The sequence below is a fragment of the Callithrix jacchus genome, chromosome X, assembly GCF_049354715.1.
Source record: "Callithrix jacchus isolate 240 chromosome X, calJac240_pri, whole genome shotgun sequence".
Lineage (NCBI taxonomy): Eukaryota > Metazoa > Chordata > Mammalia > Primates > Cebidae > Callithrix > Callithrix jacchus.
This window is the reverse complement of record NC_133524.1, coordinates 72,858,894-72,874,996: the sequence shown is the minus strand read 5'-3', so window position 1 is coordinate 72,874,996 and position 16,103 is coordinate 72,858,894. Positions and strand designations below refer to the sequence as shown.

Here is a 16,103-nt window from a genome sequence, read left to right as displayed (position 1 = left end):
TGTAATAGCAACTTGTTGACACTTAAATTTATCCTGCTAATTTATATCTGATATATGAAATGCTTTATGTTTTTTTATGTTATCAATGTTCAGATAGCAGAAATACCAAGGGATTCTAAGCTTATTAGAGCCCATGAGGTAGTAATGCTGGATTTATATGTCGATGAGGTTATTTTTCATTGCTTATATAAGTGAAAGACATCTTTAAAAATTCCCAGTGCTTTAAAATGAGACCATAAATCTCCATGATAGAAAAGACTAGAAAATTAGAAGACAGTCTAAATTCTGGGTACTTTGTTTTGTTTTATAATAATAAAATAATTATTTGCCATTAAGGTACAAGGCATTGTTCTAATTTATGTAGAGGCTGTAGAAATTAATTATATTTTCCATTATTAAAGTATTAAGGGGACAATGTGGTTAGTCTTATCATTGTCTATGATACCAGTAAGTTTATTTCTATTTTAGTCTTTTGTTAAAGACCTCCCTATCTTGTGTGGTATTCACGAGACCCCTTGATAAAACTTGTTGCTCAGTCTTTCAGAGGAGAAAAATGGCACAAAGAGATATTGTCAGACTAAGAATTACCTTTTAATGTTTTCCTTTTACAAAGTACTTTAAGATTAGTGATCCAAAAATCAGTAACTTGTTTATGGCAATTACATTTTCTGTCTCAACTGGTGAGAACAAGAAGGCGCTTTTTGCTTTTTGTAATTCCATTTTCATAGCTTGGGCCAGAGCTGATATTGTTATGCTATATATGGTATTGATACACATTTGTGTTTGTAAAGAACTGTGCTCTTGTTTTAATTATTGATTATTATGGCTACTGAAAAATCATCTAATCCAACAGGTATTGAAACTTACTTTGCCCATGTGTAAGATACTGTGGTATGTTCCACTGGAGATGCAAAGATAAAAGACACTGTCTCTGATCTTAAGAAATTTATCATGTAATAAGAAAAGGCAAAATAGCCTATGCAAATGACTATAAGATAGGCATAAGACACACTATGAAATATTAAAAAATACTTTGTTTCTAAATGTGTATATGAGCCAGTACAATAAGAAAAATAATCAGTTGTTTAAAATCAACTGTATTAACTATAAAACAGAAATGTATACACAAGGAAAGCATGTGAGATATAATAGCTGTATATTATACCTGCTTGCCAATAATGGAATAAAAGGTTATCAGCACTATAGGAGTGAATGACATTGGGAAAGCCAGTATAAGTCAAGTAGAAGTGTAAAAGAAGTTAAATCCTTTAAACGTGAGTTTCGAAAGCTATTTAGAGAAAGTGACTTCTGTGAATTTGTTGTATCTTAAAATTTCTTATATAAATTTAGCTATAAGTTAATTCTGGAAGTGTTTTGTTTTACTGTGCCAGACTAAATACCATACCTTTGAATTTGTTTTGGAAACATTCATTAGATTAGACTGTTTATGCCACATTTTGAAATATCTGAAATTCTGTAATAGCTAATGGACTTCTTGGTATCATCTTCAACTTGGTATCATCTTCAATTAGGTTCTCCAGGTGTGGCCACTGATAGAAAAGAGGACATGTTGGCATGGTCATGCAGGAGGAGGACTCCACACAGACCCAAAAGAAGGGGTAAGAGTCAGTAACAAGTAACTGGAAATTCTTGATGATTGTGTTTGCATGGAAGATATATGTGCTTTGGATTATAATATTCTAGAATATTTTGCTTGACTTATCTAACTACATGTTCTCTAATGAAAAAAATATATATGAATTGACCATAGTTTTATAGATGATATTTTCTCAGACTTAAAATGGAAATTAATGATTGACTAAAAAAGAAAAGTTATCTATCTACCTAGATGTTTTAGTTCTTTAAAATAGCATTAGTTGAGGTTATTTGTTATGTAATCTAGCTTTATAATAAGTAAGCAAATTATATTTAGCACCTAAAAAACAATTTGTGTGTGTGTGTGTGTGCTTCAAGGTTATTGTTTGCCCTTCTATACACTTAGAGAAATCCTGGAATATCCCCTACCTTCCTGTCAAATCCTCTATCTACGTGATCCACCTAGTTATCCATATTCTTTGTCATTATTATTATCATCATTATGTAGACATGCTAAGCAGTAGGGCGGTTGAAATAAAAAGACTTGCATTCTATATTTTTTCTTAGTAAGTAAAAAATATCATTGGAATACTGTTATACTGTATTACATCTGGCCCTTTTTCTCTGAGCTTGCCTTTATTTTCTTCCTCTGGCTTTACCTAATCAGTATATACATGTTATCTCTAAGTAGAAATGCTATTTTCAGAGTTGGTGGTCAAGTGAACAAATTTTATGTAAAATGACTCTTTAAATTATATAGAGAGAAGTAAATGCTAGTTATTTTATTGTAGAAAGTTATTGGCAGGAAACAGTTTTCAGTACTTTTTTCCATTCTTCTTTGATTCTCAGTACAGCTCTTCTTTCAAGGAACTCAAAACACTTTACATTCATGTTTCTGTCCTATTTTTGAACATTATTATCCTTCATAGCTGATTTTTAAAACAACAAAGTGTGATAAAATAAAACTTTTAAAAATTAACCCAAATAATGAGATTTGTTTATCCATGCATTAGTTTTTGGTATGATATTTGCCAGTTTTCGGATGATCTGTCACCAAGGCCTCTTAAGGATAGTTGCTAATAATGTTCTAAACAGAACCAAAAATATGTTGACTTAATGCAGGAGAAGCAGCTACTTCTTCTAGGCTCAAGCGATATAAACTTCAAGACAGTTTCTTATTCCTCCAGTAAAATAAAGCAAAAGTCATTGTATTACTTTGTTTAGTCTTTAGTCCCTTGTTCTTTTTTCCTTGCCATCTTTGTATTAGTTTAGCAGTTTTAGCTAAATGAAATAATAGAATCATATAGCTTGGAGATCATGCCAGAAAAGAAATAGTATGGAGTCGTAGTTAAAAGCTTGAGCTCTGGAGACAGACTGCCTGGATTTGATTGTGGCTCCATCACTTGCTAGTAGAATGACCTTGCGCAAGTTACTTAATCTCTCTGCCCTTCGGTTTCTTCTTCTGTAAAATGGGGATGATAATTTTGAAGGGGATTTAAATGAGTTAACTCCTCGTGGCATGTTAAAGCTGTTAAGTAGTGCTTGACACATAGTAACTGCTCAATAAATTTTAGCTGCTGTTGTTATAATGTGAGATTGTAAGGCCTGTCCTCTACCATAATCCATTTATTTAAAAATTATATATTGAATATTTTCTTTGTGCAAAACTCTGTGTTAAGTATTGGTGATAATGAAGGGGAGAAGAAAAGCAAAGCACACTGCCATGTGTGTACCTACGCAACTGTCTTGCATGCTCTGCTCATGTACCCCAAAACCTATAATCCAATAAAAAATTTAAAAAAATAAATAAATAAATAAATAAAAAAAAATAATGAACAAGACAAAAATCTCTGTTGTGTAGAAACTTAACAGTTTATATCACAGAATATCTAAACTACCCTGTAGAAGTTTTATCACTATGACAAATAACAGATTTTACCTTATAACCAACAGAAATCTGTAGTGCTTTACTTCTGTTTGTTTGTTTATAGAGAAGGGATCTTGCTATGTTGCCTAAGCTGCTCTCAAACTCCTGGGCTCAAATGATCCGCCCATCTCAGCCTCCCAGAGTAGCTGGGACTATAAGTGTGCACCGTCAAACCCAGCTTTGCTTCACTTCTTATTCATTTACATGTGTGTGTGTTCTTAACAACTAACAATCAGTATTAATAATGCTGCTGAGAAGTTATTTAAATCATCCATTTATATAGCCTGGGATCATAAAGGGTTTTTGAAAAAAGAGTGGCAATTTCAGTATTTGAAAACTCCTGGTTTTAAAGTAGATGAATTAAGGAATTGTTTTATAATAGAATGTTTAAAGGATTTTGGAGCTTTATTCCTGCATTTAAATTTTTATTTGTATGCTGGTTTGAAGAGGCATCTGCTAGTAAATTTAGTTAGCCATCGCCTCTTAATAAGGACACAAATAATGAAGAGCTTAATGAAAAGACTCTTTCTGAGATTTTGCTTAACTTATTCCTTTTTATGTTAGAAACACATTCTCATTGATTGGACACAGTCAGAAGCTGGTAGTTTTTAAAGAGAAATTATCACTTACTAGAGCAATTGGAGTGCTTGATGTAATCAGAAGAAGTAAAACAGTAACTTGGAATATTAAAAAAAGATATTAAAATGTGGACTAACTTGGAGGATTAAAAATTGGAAGATTGGGGAGAGGCTTGTTAAAATGAGTGGACACATCTGACCAGTAGGCAAGCATACCTAGATGACACGGTGAGGCTGTTTTGCAACTCTGATTTCATACATATTCAAGCAGCCTTATGATCTTTATTTGATTTCTAAAATTGTCTTCCCTTTGGGATAGAAAATTCATCGTCTAGCCAATTTGAATATCAGTCTGGCTGGTAGTTCTTTTTATTGTAAATTATTAAATGGACTTTCAAATACAAATCCATCGAATATGTAGCATAATCCATTTAAGGAAAGGGTCTAATCACCACTGAATAAGTTCTTCATCAAAGTTACAGACCAACAAAGCCCAGAAAACAAACTGACATATAATGTAACAAAAATTGTAAAGCCTTTCCTGAGAACTAATACATATTTTCTTCTTTCATCCCAAACTCTCACTATGTATATATCTTCAACAATATGAGAAAGAATTTCCAGTTACCCTCTGGAGTTTTTAGACATCTACTGAACTTGCTAGTCTTCCTTTGACTTACCTTTTATCAACCCATTGTTATCCTTAATAGTATTGAAGTGTTGGTTTCAGTTGTTCCTTTTATTGTAGTTGTTAGGTTGAAGAGACAGTTGTTCTTTTCTCTGGATAGTTTGCTTATCCCTGAAATTGTGGACACTTCCAAATTTTCTTCTAGATTGGTTCTTTAGGGAGAAAACTTTCAGCCTATAGCTCATATTTTTACAAAACAGCATTTCAGGGTTTTTTTGTATGTTTTTTCTCACTACAAGTTTTGTCCCCAAGTAGTTTCTTTCAAAATCAGTCCCTTGATTCTATGAGGTATCACATTTCTTGCTATTAAAATTTAGGAATGTCTGTAAAACCAGAATTCTTAGAGAAATTCCTTATCAGCTAAGGAAAAGGTGATTCTTCTACCTTTATTGAAAGATCATTTTTTTTCTTACTCTTCATTTACTTCTTCTCTTACTGGGCTTCACTCCCTTGAAAAGAATGAGCTGCTGGTGGAAAAATTGGCTGTTGTTTCAGTGCTTAACCTTTTCTGGCGAGAAATAGAAACTTACCCACCTGAGAAACAGAACATGTATTAAATTTATTAATATACGCTTATCTTTAACATCTGAAAATTCTACCAAATGAGCTGCTCCAGATGTTTTGGTTTTTTATTCTTGTGCCCTATCTACGTGGTAATTAGGTATAGATGTTCACTTATAGCACATTTGGCCATGAGGCAGTGCTTCTCTTCCTCGGATCACACTGTCAAATTGCGCACTGTCAAGTCATAAGAAATATAATTTGTGGCTCTCCAGTTATACCCTATTGAGTTTGGTACTTCCAGTTTTATTTGTGTATTTATTTATTTGTTTATTTTTGATCACCATGCTATGATTGTGCTATTTCATTGTATAGATGTTCCTTTCATTATTTCTTACCTGTCCAGCCTCATGAAGCTTATGAAGCTATATGTTAATACCAAATAACTAAATATTTTTAAATCCGTCCAAAGTTGTGGTGATTTAATTGTTAGGTATTGCCCTTAGGATATTAATAAGAATTTCCCATCATGTCTTTGAAAATAGATAATTAATGGAATAAGTATTTAGTGAGTATTTCTGATATCAGTCAAATTTCTTTTTCTTCTGCTTTTTTCTCTTGGGCCACCTTGTTTTCAATTGCTTTCAGCTCCTCTCACTACCCTCTGTCATTTCCAAACTTTTTCTTCTAAACTCATTTCTGAAAAAAAAAAGTAAATAAAATTTTGTTACTATTCAGAAATCTTAGTGACTCTATTTGAATTTGTTTCTTTGTTACCATTGTGGGGTTTTTTTCCTGAATCTAATTGTTTCCTCTAACTATGGCTATCTAGATCATAATTGCAATATATGTTATTTCTAAAAACTTTAATTCCTCATACTAACAGAGTAGTTTGGTGTAACAGGTTACACTGAAGACCTGCTGTAACCACTCCCAGGCTACTGCCCATGTTCACCAAGTCCCTGGAACTATGCAGCCAACAGGTGGCAAAGCCAGCCAGGACTGTGTTCCTCCCCTCAGGGTGGCGAGTTCCCCCAGGCCTTGGGTGGGTCCAGAGGTGCTGTCTATGAGTCAGAAACTAGGGTCAAAAACCTTGGAAATCTGCCAGGTGTTCTGTTATACTGAGGTTGAGATGGTATTCATACGACAGGATGTAGTCCTTCCCACTCCTCTCCCCTTTTCAAAGTAAGAGGAGACTCACTCTGTAGCCACAGCCACCACAGGCCACAGGGAATAATGCCAGACTACCCCCAATGTTCCCTTAAGGCCCAAGGACTCTTACTCAGCTTGTAGTAAATGCTGGCTGGCCTGAGACTCACCCTTCAGGGCAGTGGGCCCCCTTCTGGCCCAGGGCAGTTCTTGATGTAATCAGAAGAAGTAAAATAGTAACTTGGAATATTAGAAAATGGTATTAAAATGTGGAGTAACTTGGAGGATTAAAAATTGGAAGATTGGGGAGAGGCTTGTTAAAATGAGTGGACACATCAGACCAATGGGCAAGCATACCTAGATGACGTGGTGAGGCTGTTTTGCAACTCTGATTTTATACATAATCAAGCAGCCTTATGAGCTTCGTTTGATTTCTAAAATTGTCTTCCCTTTGGGATAGAAAATTCATTGTCTGGCCAATGAATTTTGTCAAATCCTATAATCCAGGACCATCAGGTGCCTGCTTGGTGCTGTACCCCTTTATGGCTGTGCTGGTACCTAAGGTGTAAAACAAAGTTCCCTTTGCTTTTCCCCTTGCTTTTCTCAAGCAAAAGGAGCCTCACTCCTAGCCCCTACAAGCGGTAATGTACTGAGTCTCACCTGAAGCCAGCAATTCTCAGAGGCTCACCTTAGATGTAGTAACTGGGTATCACTTCTGGTTATTCAGGGCCCAAGGGCTCTTCAGTTAGCAGGTGATGAATGTTGGTATGACTGGGTCCTTCCCTTTAAGGCAATGGATTCCCTTCTGGCCTAAAATGTGTCTGGAAATGGGTCCAGAAGCTAGGGTCTGGAATGGGGCTCTCACGACTCTGACAGTTGCACTATCCTGTTGTTGCTTAGCTGATATCCAAGATGCAAGATGAAAGTCCTTACCACTCTTTTCTCTCCTCACATGGAAGGAAAGAATCTGTTTTGGAACAGTGGCTGTGCAACCTGGGGTTAGGGGAGAGTGATGTCAGCACTCTCTTAGCTGCCCCAGCTGGTGTCTCAGTAGGTTGTGCCCCTTGCCTCAACCCACTGTCTCTGGGCCTAGTTCAGCATTAGGACTCACCTATTAGTTGCAGTCTTTATGGCTTAGACTGCCTTTCAGGCTTATTTAGAGCACAAAGCACTTTAGCCTGCAGTGGCAAGGGTTATGTGATCCATTACTTCCTTCTGACTAGGGCTGTTTTTTTTTTTTTTGAGACCGAGTTTTGCTCTTGTTACCAAGGCTGGAGTACAATGGTGTGATCACCGCAACCTCCGTCTCGTGGGAACAAGGCAATTCTCCTGCCTCAGCCTCCTGAGTAGCTGGGACTACAGGCATGAGCCACCATGCCCAGCTAATTTTTTGCATTTTTAGTAGAGGCAGGGGTTCACCCTAATTGACGAAGATGGTCTCAATCTCTTGACCTCATGATCCACCTGCCTCGGCCTCCCAAAGTGCTTGGATTACAGGCGTGAGCCACCGTGCCCTGCTAGGGCTGGTTTAAATGCTTCCTCTGCAGGTGGGCATCAGCTCAGTTTCATCTTCTTTCTCATTTTCCTTTCTGCTCTAACAGGGCAGCACTGAATTCAGCACCTCACAGTTGCAGTGCTCTCCTGCCCCCAGCACCCAGAGATGCTCTCTGTACCACACCACTGCTTCTGAGGTGTCGGGGAGGGGTGGCATCAGCAATTCAAGACTTTTTCTATCTCTTCAGTGACTCAGCAATACTGCGTTAAAATCAGGTACTATGAGGGCTCACTTGATTTTGGTTCTTATGAAGGTATTTTTTTTCTATGTAGATAGTTACTAAATTGGTGTCCTTGAAGGGTAGGGTGATGATTAGTGGAGCATTCTAGTCCACCATCGTGCTCTGTGTCCCTTGATGATACTCTATACCATATATTCTTTATTCATTCATCCATTGATGTACATTTAGGTTGATTCCATTACTTTGCTATTATCAATTGTGCTGTGGTGAACATATGAGTGCAGGTGTCTTTTTTATATAATGATTTGTTTCCCTTTAGGAAGATACCCAGGACTAGGATCACTGGATTGAATAGTGGTTTTATTTTTAGCTCTTTAAGAAATCTCTGTTTTCCATAGAGGTTGTACTAATTTCCATTACTATCAACAGTGTGTAAGCATTCCCTTTTCTCTGCATCCTCACCAACATCTGTTGTTTTTTTTAATTTTTTATTGGATTATAGGTTTTGGGGTACATGAGCAGACCATGCAAGACAGTTGCGTAGGTACACACATGGCAGTGTGCTTTGCTTTTCTTCTCCCCTTCACCCACATTTGGCATTTCTCCCCAGGCTATCCCTCCCCACCTCCCCCTCCCACTGGCCCTCCCCTTTTCCCCCCAATAGACCCCAGTGTTTAGTACTCCCCCTTTCTGTGTCCATGTGTTCTCATTTTTCATCACCCACCTATGTGTGAGAATATGCGGTGTTTCATTTTCTGTTCTTGTGTCAGTTTGCTGAGGATGATGGTTGCCGATCTGCTCTAGTGACTGTTTCTTTTGCCGTGCAGAAGCTGTGGAGTTTCATTAGGTCCCATTTGTCTATTTTGGCTTTTGTTGCCAATGCTTTTGGTGTTTTGTTCATGAAGTCCTTGCCTACTCCTATGTCCTGGTTAGTTTTGCCTAGATTTCCTTCTAGGGTTTTTATGGTGCCAGGTCTTATGTTTAAGTCTTTAATCCATCTGGAGTTAATTTTAGTGTAAGGTGTCAGGAAGGGGTCCAGTTTCTGCTTTCTGCACATGGCTAGCCAGTTTTCCCAACACCATTTGTTAAACATGGAATCCTTTCCCCATTGCTTGTTTTTGTCAGGTTTATCAAAGATTGTATAGTTGTACGTATGTTGTGTTGCCTCCGGTGCCTCTGTTTTGTTCCATTGGTCTATATCTCTGTTTTGGTACCAGTACCATGCTGTTTTGATTACTGTAGCCTTGTAGTATAGTTTGAAATCCGGTAGTGTGATGCCCCCCGCTGTGTTCTTTTTGCTTGGAATTGACTTGGCTATGCGGGCTCTCTTTTGGTTCCATATGAAGTTCATGGTGGTTTTTTCCAGTTCTGTGAAGAAAGTCAATGGTAGCTTGATGGGGATGCCGTTGATTCTGTAAATTACTTTGGGCAGTATAGCCATTTTCACGATATTAATTCTTCCTAACCATGAACATGGAATGTTTCTCCATCTGTTTGTGTCCTCTCTGATTTCGTTGAGCAGTGGTTTGTAGTTCTCCTTAAGAGGTCTCTTACGTTCCTTGTGAGTTGTATTCCAAGGTATTTTATTTTTTTTGTAGCAATTGTGAATGGCAGTTTGCTCTTGATTTGGCTTTTTTAAGTCTGTTATTGGTGTCGACGAATGCTTGTGATTTTTGCACATTGATTTTATATCCTGAGACTTTGCTGAAGTTGCTTATCAGTTTCAGGAGTTTTTGGGCTGAGGCGATGGGGTCTTCTAGGTATACTATCATGTCGTCTGCAAATAGAGACAATTTGGCTTCCACCTTTCCTATTTGAATACCCTTTATTTCTTTTTCTTGCCTGATTGCTCTGGCTAGAACTTCCAGTGCTATATTGAATAGGAGTGGTGAGAGAGGGCATCCTTGTCTAGTGCCAGACTTTAAAGGGAATGCTTCCAGTTTTTGCCCATTCAGTATGATATTGGCTGTTGGTTTGTCATAAATAGCTTTTATTGCTTTGAGATACGTTCCATCGATACCGAGTTTATTGAGGGTTTTTAGCATAAAGGGCTGTTGAATTTTGTCAAATGCCTTCTCTGCGTCGATTGAGATAATCATGTGGTTTTTGTTTTTGGTTCTGTTTATGTGGTGAATTACGTTGATAGACTTGCGTATGTTGAACCAGCCTTGCATCCCCGGAATGAATCCTACTTGATCATGATGAATAAGTTTTTTGATTTGCTGTTGCAATCGGCTTGCCAATATTTTATTGAAGATTTTTGCATCTATGTTCATCATGGATATTGGCCTGAAGTTTTCTTTTCTCGTTGGGTCTCTGCCGGGTTTTGGTATCAGGATGATGTTGGTCTCATAAAATGATTTGGGAAGGATTCCCTCTTTTTGGATTGTTTGAAATAGTTTTAGAAGGAATGGTACCAGCTCCTCCTTGTGTGTCTGGTAGAATTCGGCTGTGAACCCGTCTGGACCTGGGCTTTTTTTGTGTGGTAGGCTCTTAATTGCTGCCTCAACTTCAGACCTTGTTATTGGTCTATTCATAGTTTCAGCTTCCTCCTGGTTTAGGCTTGGGAGGACACAGGAGTCCAGGAATTTATCCATTTCTTCCAGGTTTACTAGTTTATGCGCATAGAGTTGTTTGTAATATTCTCTGATGATGGTTTGAATTTCTGTGGAATCTGTGGTGATTTCCCCTTCATCATTTTTTATTGCATCTATTTGGTTGTTCTCTCTTTTATTTTTAATCAATCTGGCTAGTGGTCTGTCTATTTTGTTGATCTTTTCAAAAAACCAGCTCTTGGATTTATTGATTTTTTGAAGGGTTTTTCGTGTCTCAATCTCCTTCGGCTCAGCTCTGATCTGAGTTATTTCTTGTCTTCTGCTGGGTTTTGAGTTTTTTTGATCTTGCTCCTCTAGCTCTTTCAATTTTGACGATAGGGTGTCAATTTTGGATCTCTCCATTCTCCTCATATGGGCACTTATTGCTATATACTTTCCTCTAGAGACTGCTTTAAATGTGTCCCAGCGGTTCTGGCACGTTGTGTCTTCATTCTCATTGGTTTCGAAGAACTTCTTTATTTCTGCCTTCATTTCGTTGTTTACCCAATCAACATTCAAGAGCCAGTTGTTCAGTTTCCATGAAGCTGTGCGGTTCTGGGTGGGTTTCTGAATTCTGAGTTCTAACTTGATTGCACTATGGTCTGAGAGGCTGTTTGTTATGATTTCAGTTGTTTTGCATTTGTTGAGCAGTGCTTTACTTCCTGTTGTTTTTTAATTATTTAATAAGAGCCATTCTGATTGATGTAAGGAGGTATTTCATTGTGGTTTTAGTTTGGATTTCTTTGATGAGATGATTAGTGATGTTGAACATTTTTTCATATGTTTGTTGACTGCTTATATGTCGTCTTTTGAAAACTATCTGTTCTTAATCTTTTGCTCACTTTTTGGTGGAGTTACTTGTTTTTTTCTTGTTGAGCTCGTTGAGATCTTTGATATTAGTTCTTTGTTAGATGCATAGTTTGCAGATATTTTCTCCCATTCTGTAAGTTTTCTATTTACTCTGTTAATTATTTCTTTGGCTGTGTAGAATTCTTTTCATTTAAGTCCCATTTGTCTATTTTTGCTTTTGTTACCTGTGCTTTTACAGCCTTAGTCATAAATTATTTGCCTAGGTCAATGTCTAGAAAAGTTTTTCCTAGGTTTTCTTCTAGGCTTTTTATGGTTAGATCTTCGTTAATTTTTGTTTTTATGAGAGATATGGGTCCAGTGTCAATGTGGCCATTGGATTTCCCAGCAGTATTTATTGAGTAGATTGTTCTTTCCCTAGTATGTACTTATGTCAACTTTGTCAAAGATCTGTTAGTTGTAAATACGTAGCTTTATTTCTGATTGATCTATATGTGTATTTTTATGCCAGTACAGGCTGTTTTGGTTACTGTAGCCTTGTAGTATAATTTGAAGTCAGACAGTGTGGTACCTCCTGCTTTATTCTTTTTGCTTAGGATTGCTTTGGGTATTCTGGCTCTTTTTTGGTTCAGTATGAATTTTAGAACAGTTTTTTCTAATTCTGTGAAAAATGACATTAGTAGTTTGATAGGAATGGTGTTGAATCTGTAAATTGCTTTGGACCATATGGTCTTTTTAACAGTATTGATTCTTCCAATCCTTGAGTTTGTTTTTCCATTTGTTTGTGTCATTTATGACTTCTTTGATCAGTGTTTTATAATTCTTGTAGAGATTTTTCAACTCATAGGCTAAATATATTTCTAGATATTTTATTTTCTTGTAGCTATTGTAAATGAGATTGAGCTCTTGATTGATGCTCTGCTTGTTTGTTATTGGTGTACAGAAGTGCTTATTTTTGTACACTGATTTTGTACCCTGAAAGTTTACCGACATTATTTATCAAATCTAGGATCCTTTTGGAGGAGTTTTCTAGGTGCAACATCATATCATCGGCAAAAAGAGATAATTTGGCTGCTTCTTTTCCGTTTTGGATGCTTTTTATTTATTCATCTTCTCTGATGGCTGTAGCTAGGACTCCCAGTAAGATATTGAATAGGAGTGGTTGAAAGTGGGCATCTTTGTTCTATTCTAATTCTCAGGAGTGCTTTCAAGTTTTCCCTATTCAGTATGATGTTAGCTATGGGTTCGCCATATATAACTTTGATTATTTCGAGGTATATTTTTTCTATGTCTAGTTTATTGAAGGTTTTTATTATGAAGGGATGCTGGATTTTATTGAATGCTTTCTCTGCATCTGTTGAGATGATCAGATGGTTTTTGTTTTTAATTCTGTTTATGTAGTAAATCACATTTATTGATTGGCATATATTGCCTATATTCTTCCATTCCTGGAATAAAACCCACTTGATCATGGTATATTATCTTTTTGTTGTGCTGTTGGATTTGGTTTACTGATACTTTGTTGAAAATTTTTACATCTATGTTCATCAGGGATATTGGCCCGTAGGTTTTTTGTTTTGGTTTGGTTTTGGTTTTGGTTGCTTCCTTGCCTGGTTTTGGTGTTAGGGTAATGCTGCCCTTATAGAATGAGTTACGGAGGATTCCCTCTTCCCGAAATGTTTTGGAACAGTTTCAGTGGGATAAGTGCCAGTTCTTTATATGTCTCATGGAATTTGTCTGTGAATCTGCCTTGTTCTGGGGTTTTTCAGTTTGTTTGTTTTGAGATTTTTTATTACTGATTCAATTCCAGAACTCATATTGGTGTGTTCCTTATTTCTGGTTTTTTCCTCACTGAATCTTGGGAGGTTGTACATTTCCAGAAATTTATGTTTCCTCTAGGTTTTCTAGTTTGTATGCATAGAGATGTTCATAGTAGTCTCTGATGATATTTTGTGTTTCTGCGGTATCAGTCCTAACATCTTCTTTTCCATTTCTCATTGTGTATATTTGAATCTTCTTATATTTTTTTCTTGGTTAATCTAGCTAGCAGTCTTTCAACTTTATTTATCTTTTCAAAGAATCAATCTTTTATTTTGTCAATAGACACAGGAAGAGCATTTGATAGAATTCAAAATCTCTTCATAATAAAAACTCTTAGCAAAGTAGGCATAGAAAAACCCAACACAGTAAACGCCCTATATGACTTACCCACAGGTAACTACAACCAAATGGGAAAAAGTTGAAAGCTTTTCCACCAAAAGTCTGTAACAAAACAGGGATGCCCATTTTCAGCACTCCTATTCAACATGGTACTAGTAGTCCTAGCCATAGCAATCAGGTAAGAGAAATGAAGACATCCAGATTGGGAAAGAAGTCAGATTGTCCCTCTTAGTTGATGACACGATTTTATATCTAGAAGAAACCTATAGAATTCACCAGTGGAACTCTTATATCTGATGAATAAATTTGGTAAAGTTACAGGACACAAAATCAACATAAAAATCAGTAGCCTTTCTATACACCAATGGTGAAATCACTACAAAAAAATTAAGAAGGCAGTCCCATTTATAATAGCTACCCAAAAATACTCAGGAACAAATCTAACCAAGGAGGTGAAAGATCTCTACAAGGAAAACTATAACATTATTTTTCATAGAAATAGAAAAAAGAATTCAAAAATATGCATGGAACTGAAAAAAGAGCTCATACAGCCAAAGCAATCCTGAGCAAAAAGAACAAAGCTGGATACATCACCCTACCTGACTTGAAAATATATTATAAGGCTATAGTAAGAAAAATGGCATGATATTGGTATAAAAACAGATACATAGACTAATACAGCAGAATAGTGAATCCAAATATAAATCTGTGTATTTATAGCCAGCTGATTTTTGACAAAGGCAACAAAAACATACACCAGGAAAAGCACACTTTAATAAATTGTGCTGGCAAAATTGTCCATATATAGAAAAATGAAACTGAAGCCCTATCTCTCTCACCATGTACAAAAATCAACTCATGATGGATTAAAGGCTTAAATGTAAGACTTGAATCTATAAAACTACTAGAAGAAAAAATAGGGACAACACTTTAGGACATTGGTCTATGCAAAGATTTTGTGGTAAAGACCTGAAAAGCAGAGAACAAAACCAAAAATAGACAGCTGGGACTATATTAAGCTAAAAAGCTTTTGCACAACAAAAGGAACAACAGAGTGAAGAGACAGCCTGTTAAATGAGAGAAAATATTTTCAAACTATTCATCCAACAAGAGACTACTATTCAGAATAGACAAGGAACTCAGCTCAATAATAAATAATTCAATTAAGAAGACATTTCTAAAAAGAAGACATACAGATGGCCAAAAAGTATATGGGAAAATGCTCAACATTGCAAATCATCAGGGAAATACAAATCAAGACTACATGAGATAACCTCTTCCCCCAGTTAGAATGGCTGTGATTAAAAAGACGAAAAATAGCAGTTGTTGGTGAGGATGCAGAGAACAGGAAGCTCTTATACACCATTGGAAGGAATGTAATTTAGTACAGCCACTATGAAAAACAGTGTGGAGATTTCTCAAGAAACTAAAACTAGAACTACCATATGATCCTGTTACCCCACTACTGGGTATTTATCCTAAGGAAAGGTAATTAGTATATCAAAAGGATACCTGCATGTTGTATGTTGATTGCAGCACTATTCACAGTAGCTGATATGAAATCAACTTACGTGTCCATCAATGGGAAATTTGATAATATAGATGTGGAATACTCTTAGTCCATAAGAAAGAGTGAAATTGTGTCATGTGCAGCAACATGGATGGAACCGGAGGTCAGTATGTTAAGTGAAATAAGTCAGGCACAGAAAGACAAATATCACATATTATCACTTTTATGTGGGAGCTAAGAACGTTATTCTTACGGAGGTAGAGAATAAAGTGATAGATATCAGAGCCTGGGAAGAGTGTGTAGTTAGGAGACGAGGGTAGAGGGAGATTGGTCAATGGGTACAAACCTACAGTTAGATAAAAGGTGTAAGTAAGTTTTAGTGTTTTATAGCAGAGTAGGGTGACTATAGTTAGCAATAATGTATATTTCAAAGTAGCTGGAAGAGAGAACTTGAAATGTTCCCAACACATAGAAATGATAAATAGGCAAGGAGATAGATACACCAAATGCTCTGATTTGATCATCACACATTCTATACATTCAACAAAATATCATCTGTATCCCATAAGTATGTAAAATATTATGAATCAATAAAAAATGTGCCTCAGCCTCTGAAATGCCTCTTTGGTTTGGTCTCTACTTAAAAAAAGACATTATTTTTCAAACTTTATAGTTTATCAGAAATAATGGAATTCATGTACTTTACAGCCCAATGGACTCATAATGCATGATTACACAACTTCAGAACCCATTTTGTTAAATGAAGTGGTGACATTTTATGCACTATTAAGCCAACTAGAATAATTTTCTTGCTCTTAGCCATAACTCCTCTGTGTCCTTATTGAAAAAATTCTGGG

General features: G+C 36.3%; 1 protein-coding gene across 5 annotated transcripts in view; it reads left to right on the top strand.

Annotated features, from left to right (window-relative positions):
• Window positions 1-16,103, top strand: part of ABCB7 (ATP binding cassette subfamily B member 7) — a 135,806-nt gene that overhangs the window by 58,619 nt on the left and 61,084 nt on the right. For all 5 annotated transcript variants that reach the window (XM_078363065.1, XM_008989513.5, XM_002763017.6 and 2 more), the window contains one exon: window positions 1,533-1,619. In XM_078363065.1, the coding sequence (XP_078219191.1) occupies window positions 1,533-1,619 (87 nt within the window). The remainder of the gene's footprint in view (window positions 1-1,532; window positions 1,620-16,103) is intronic.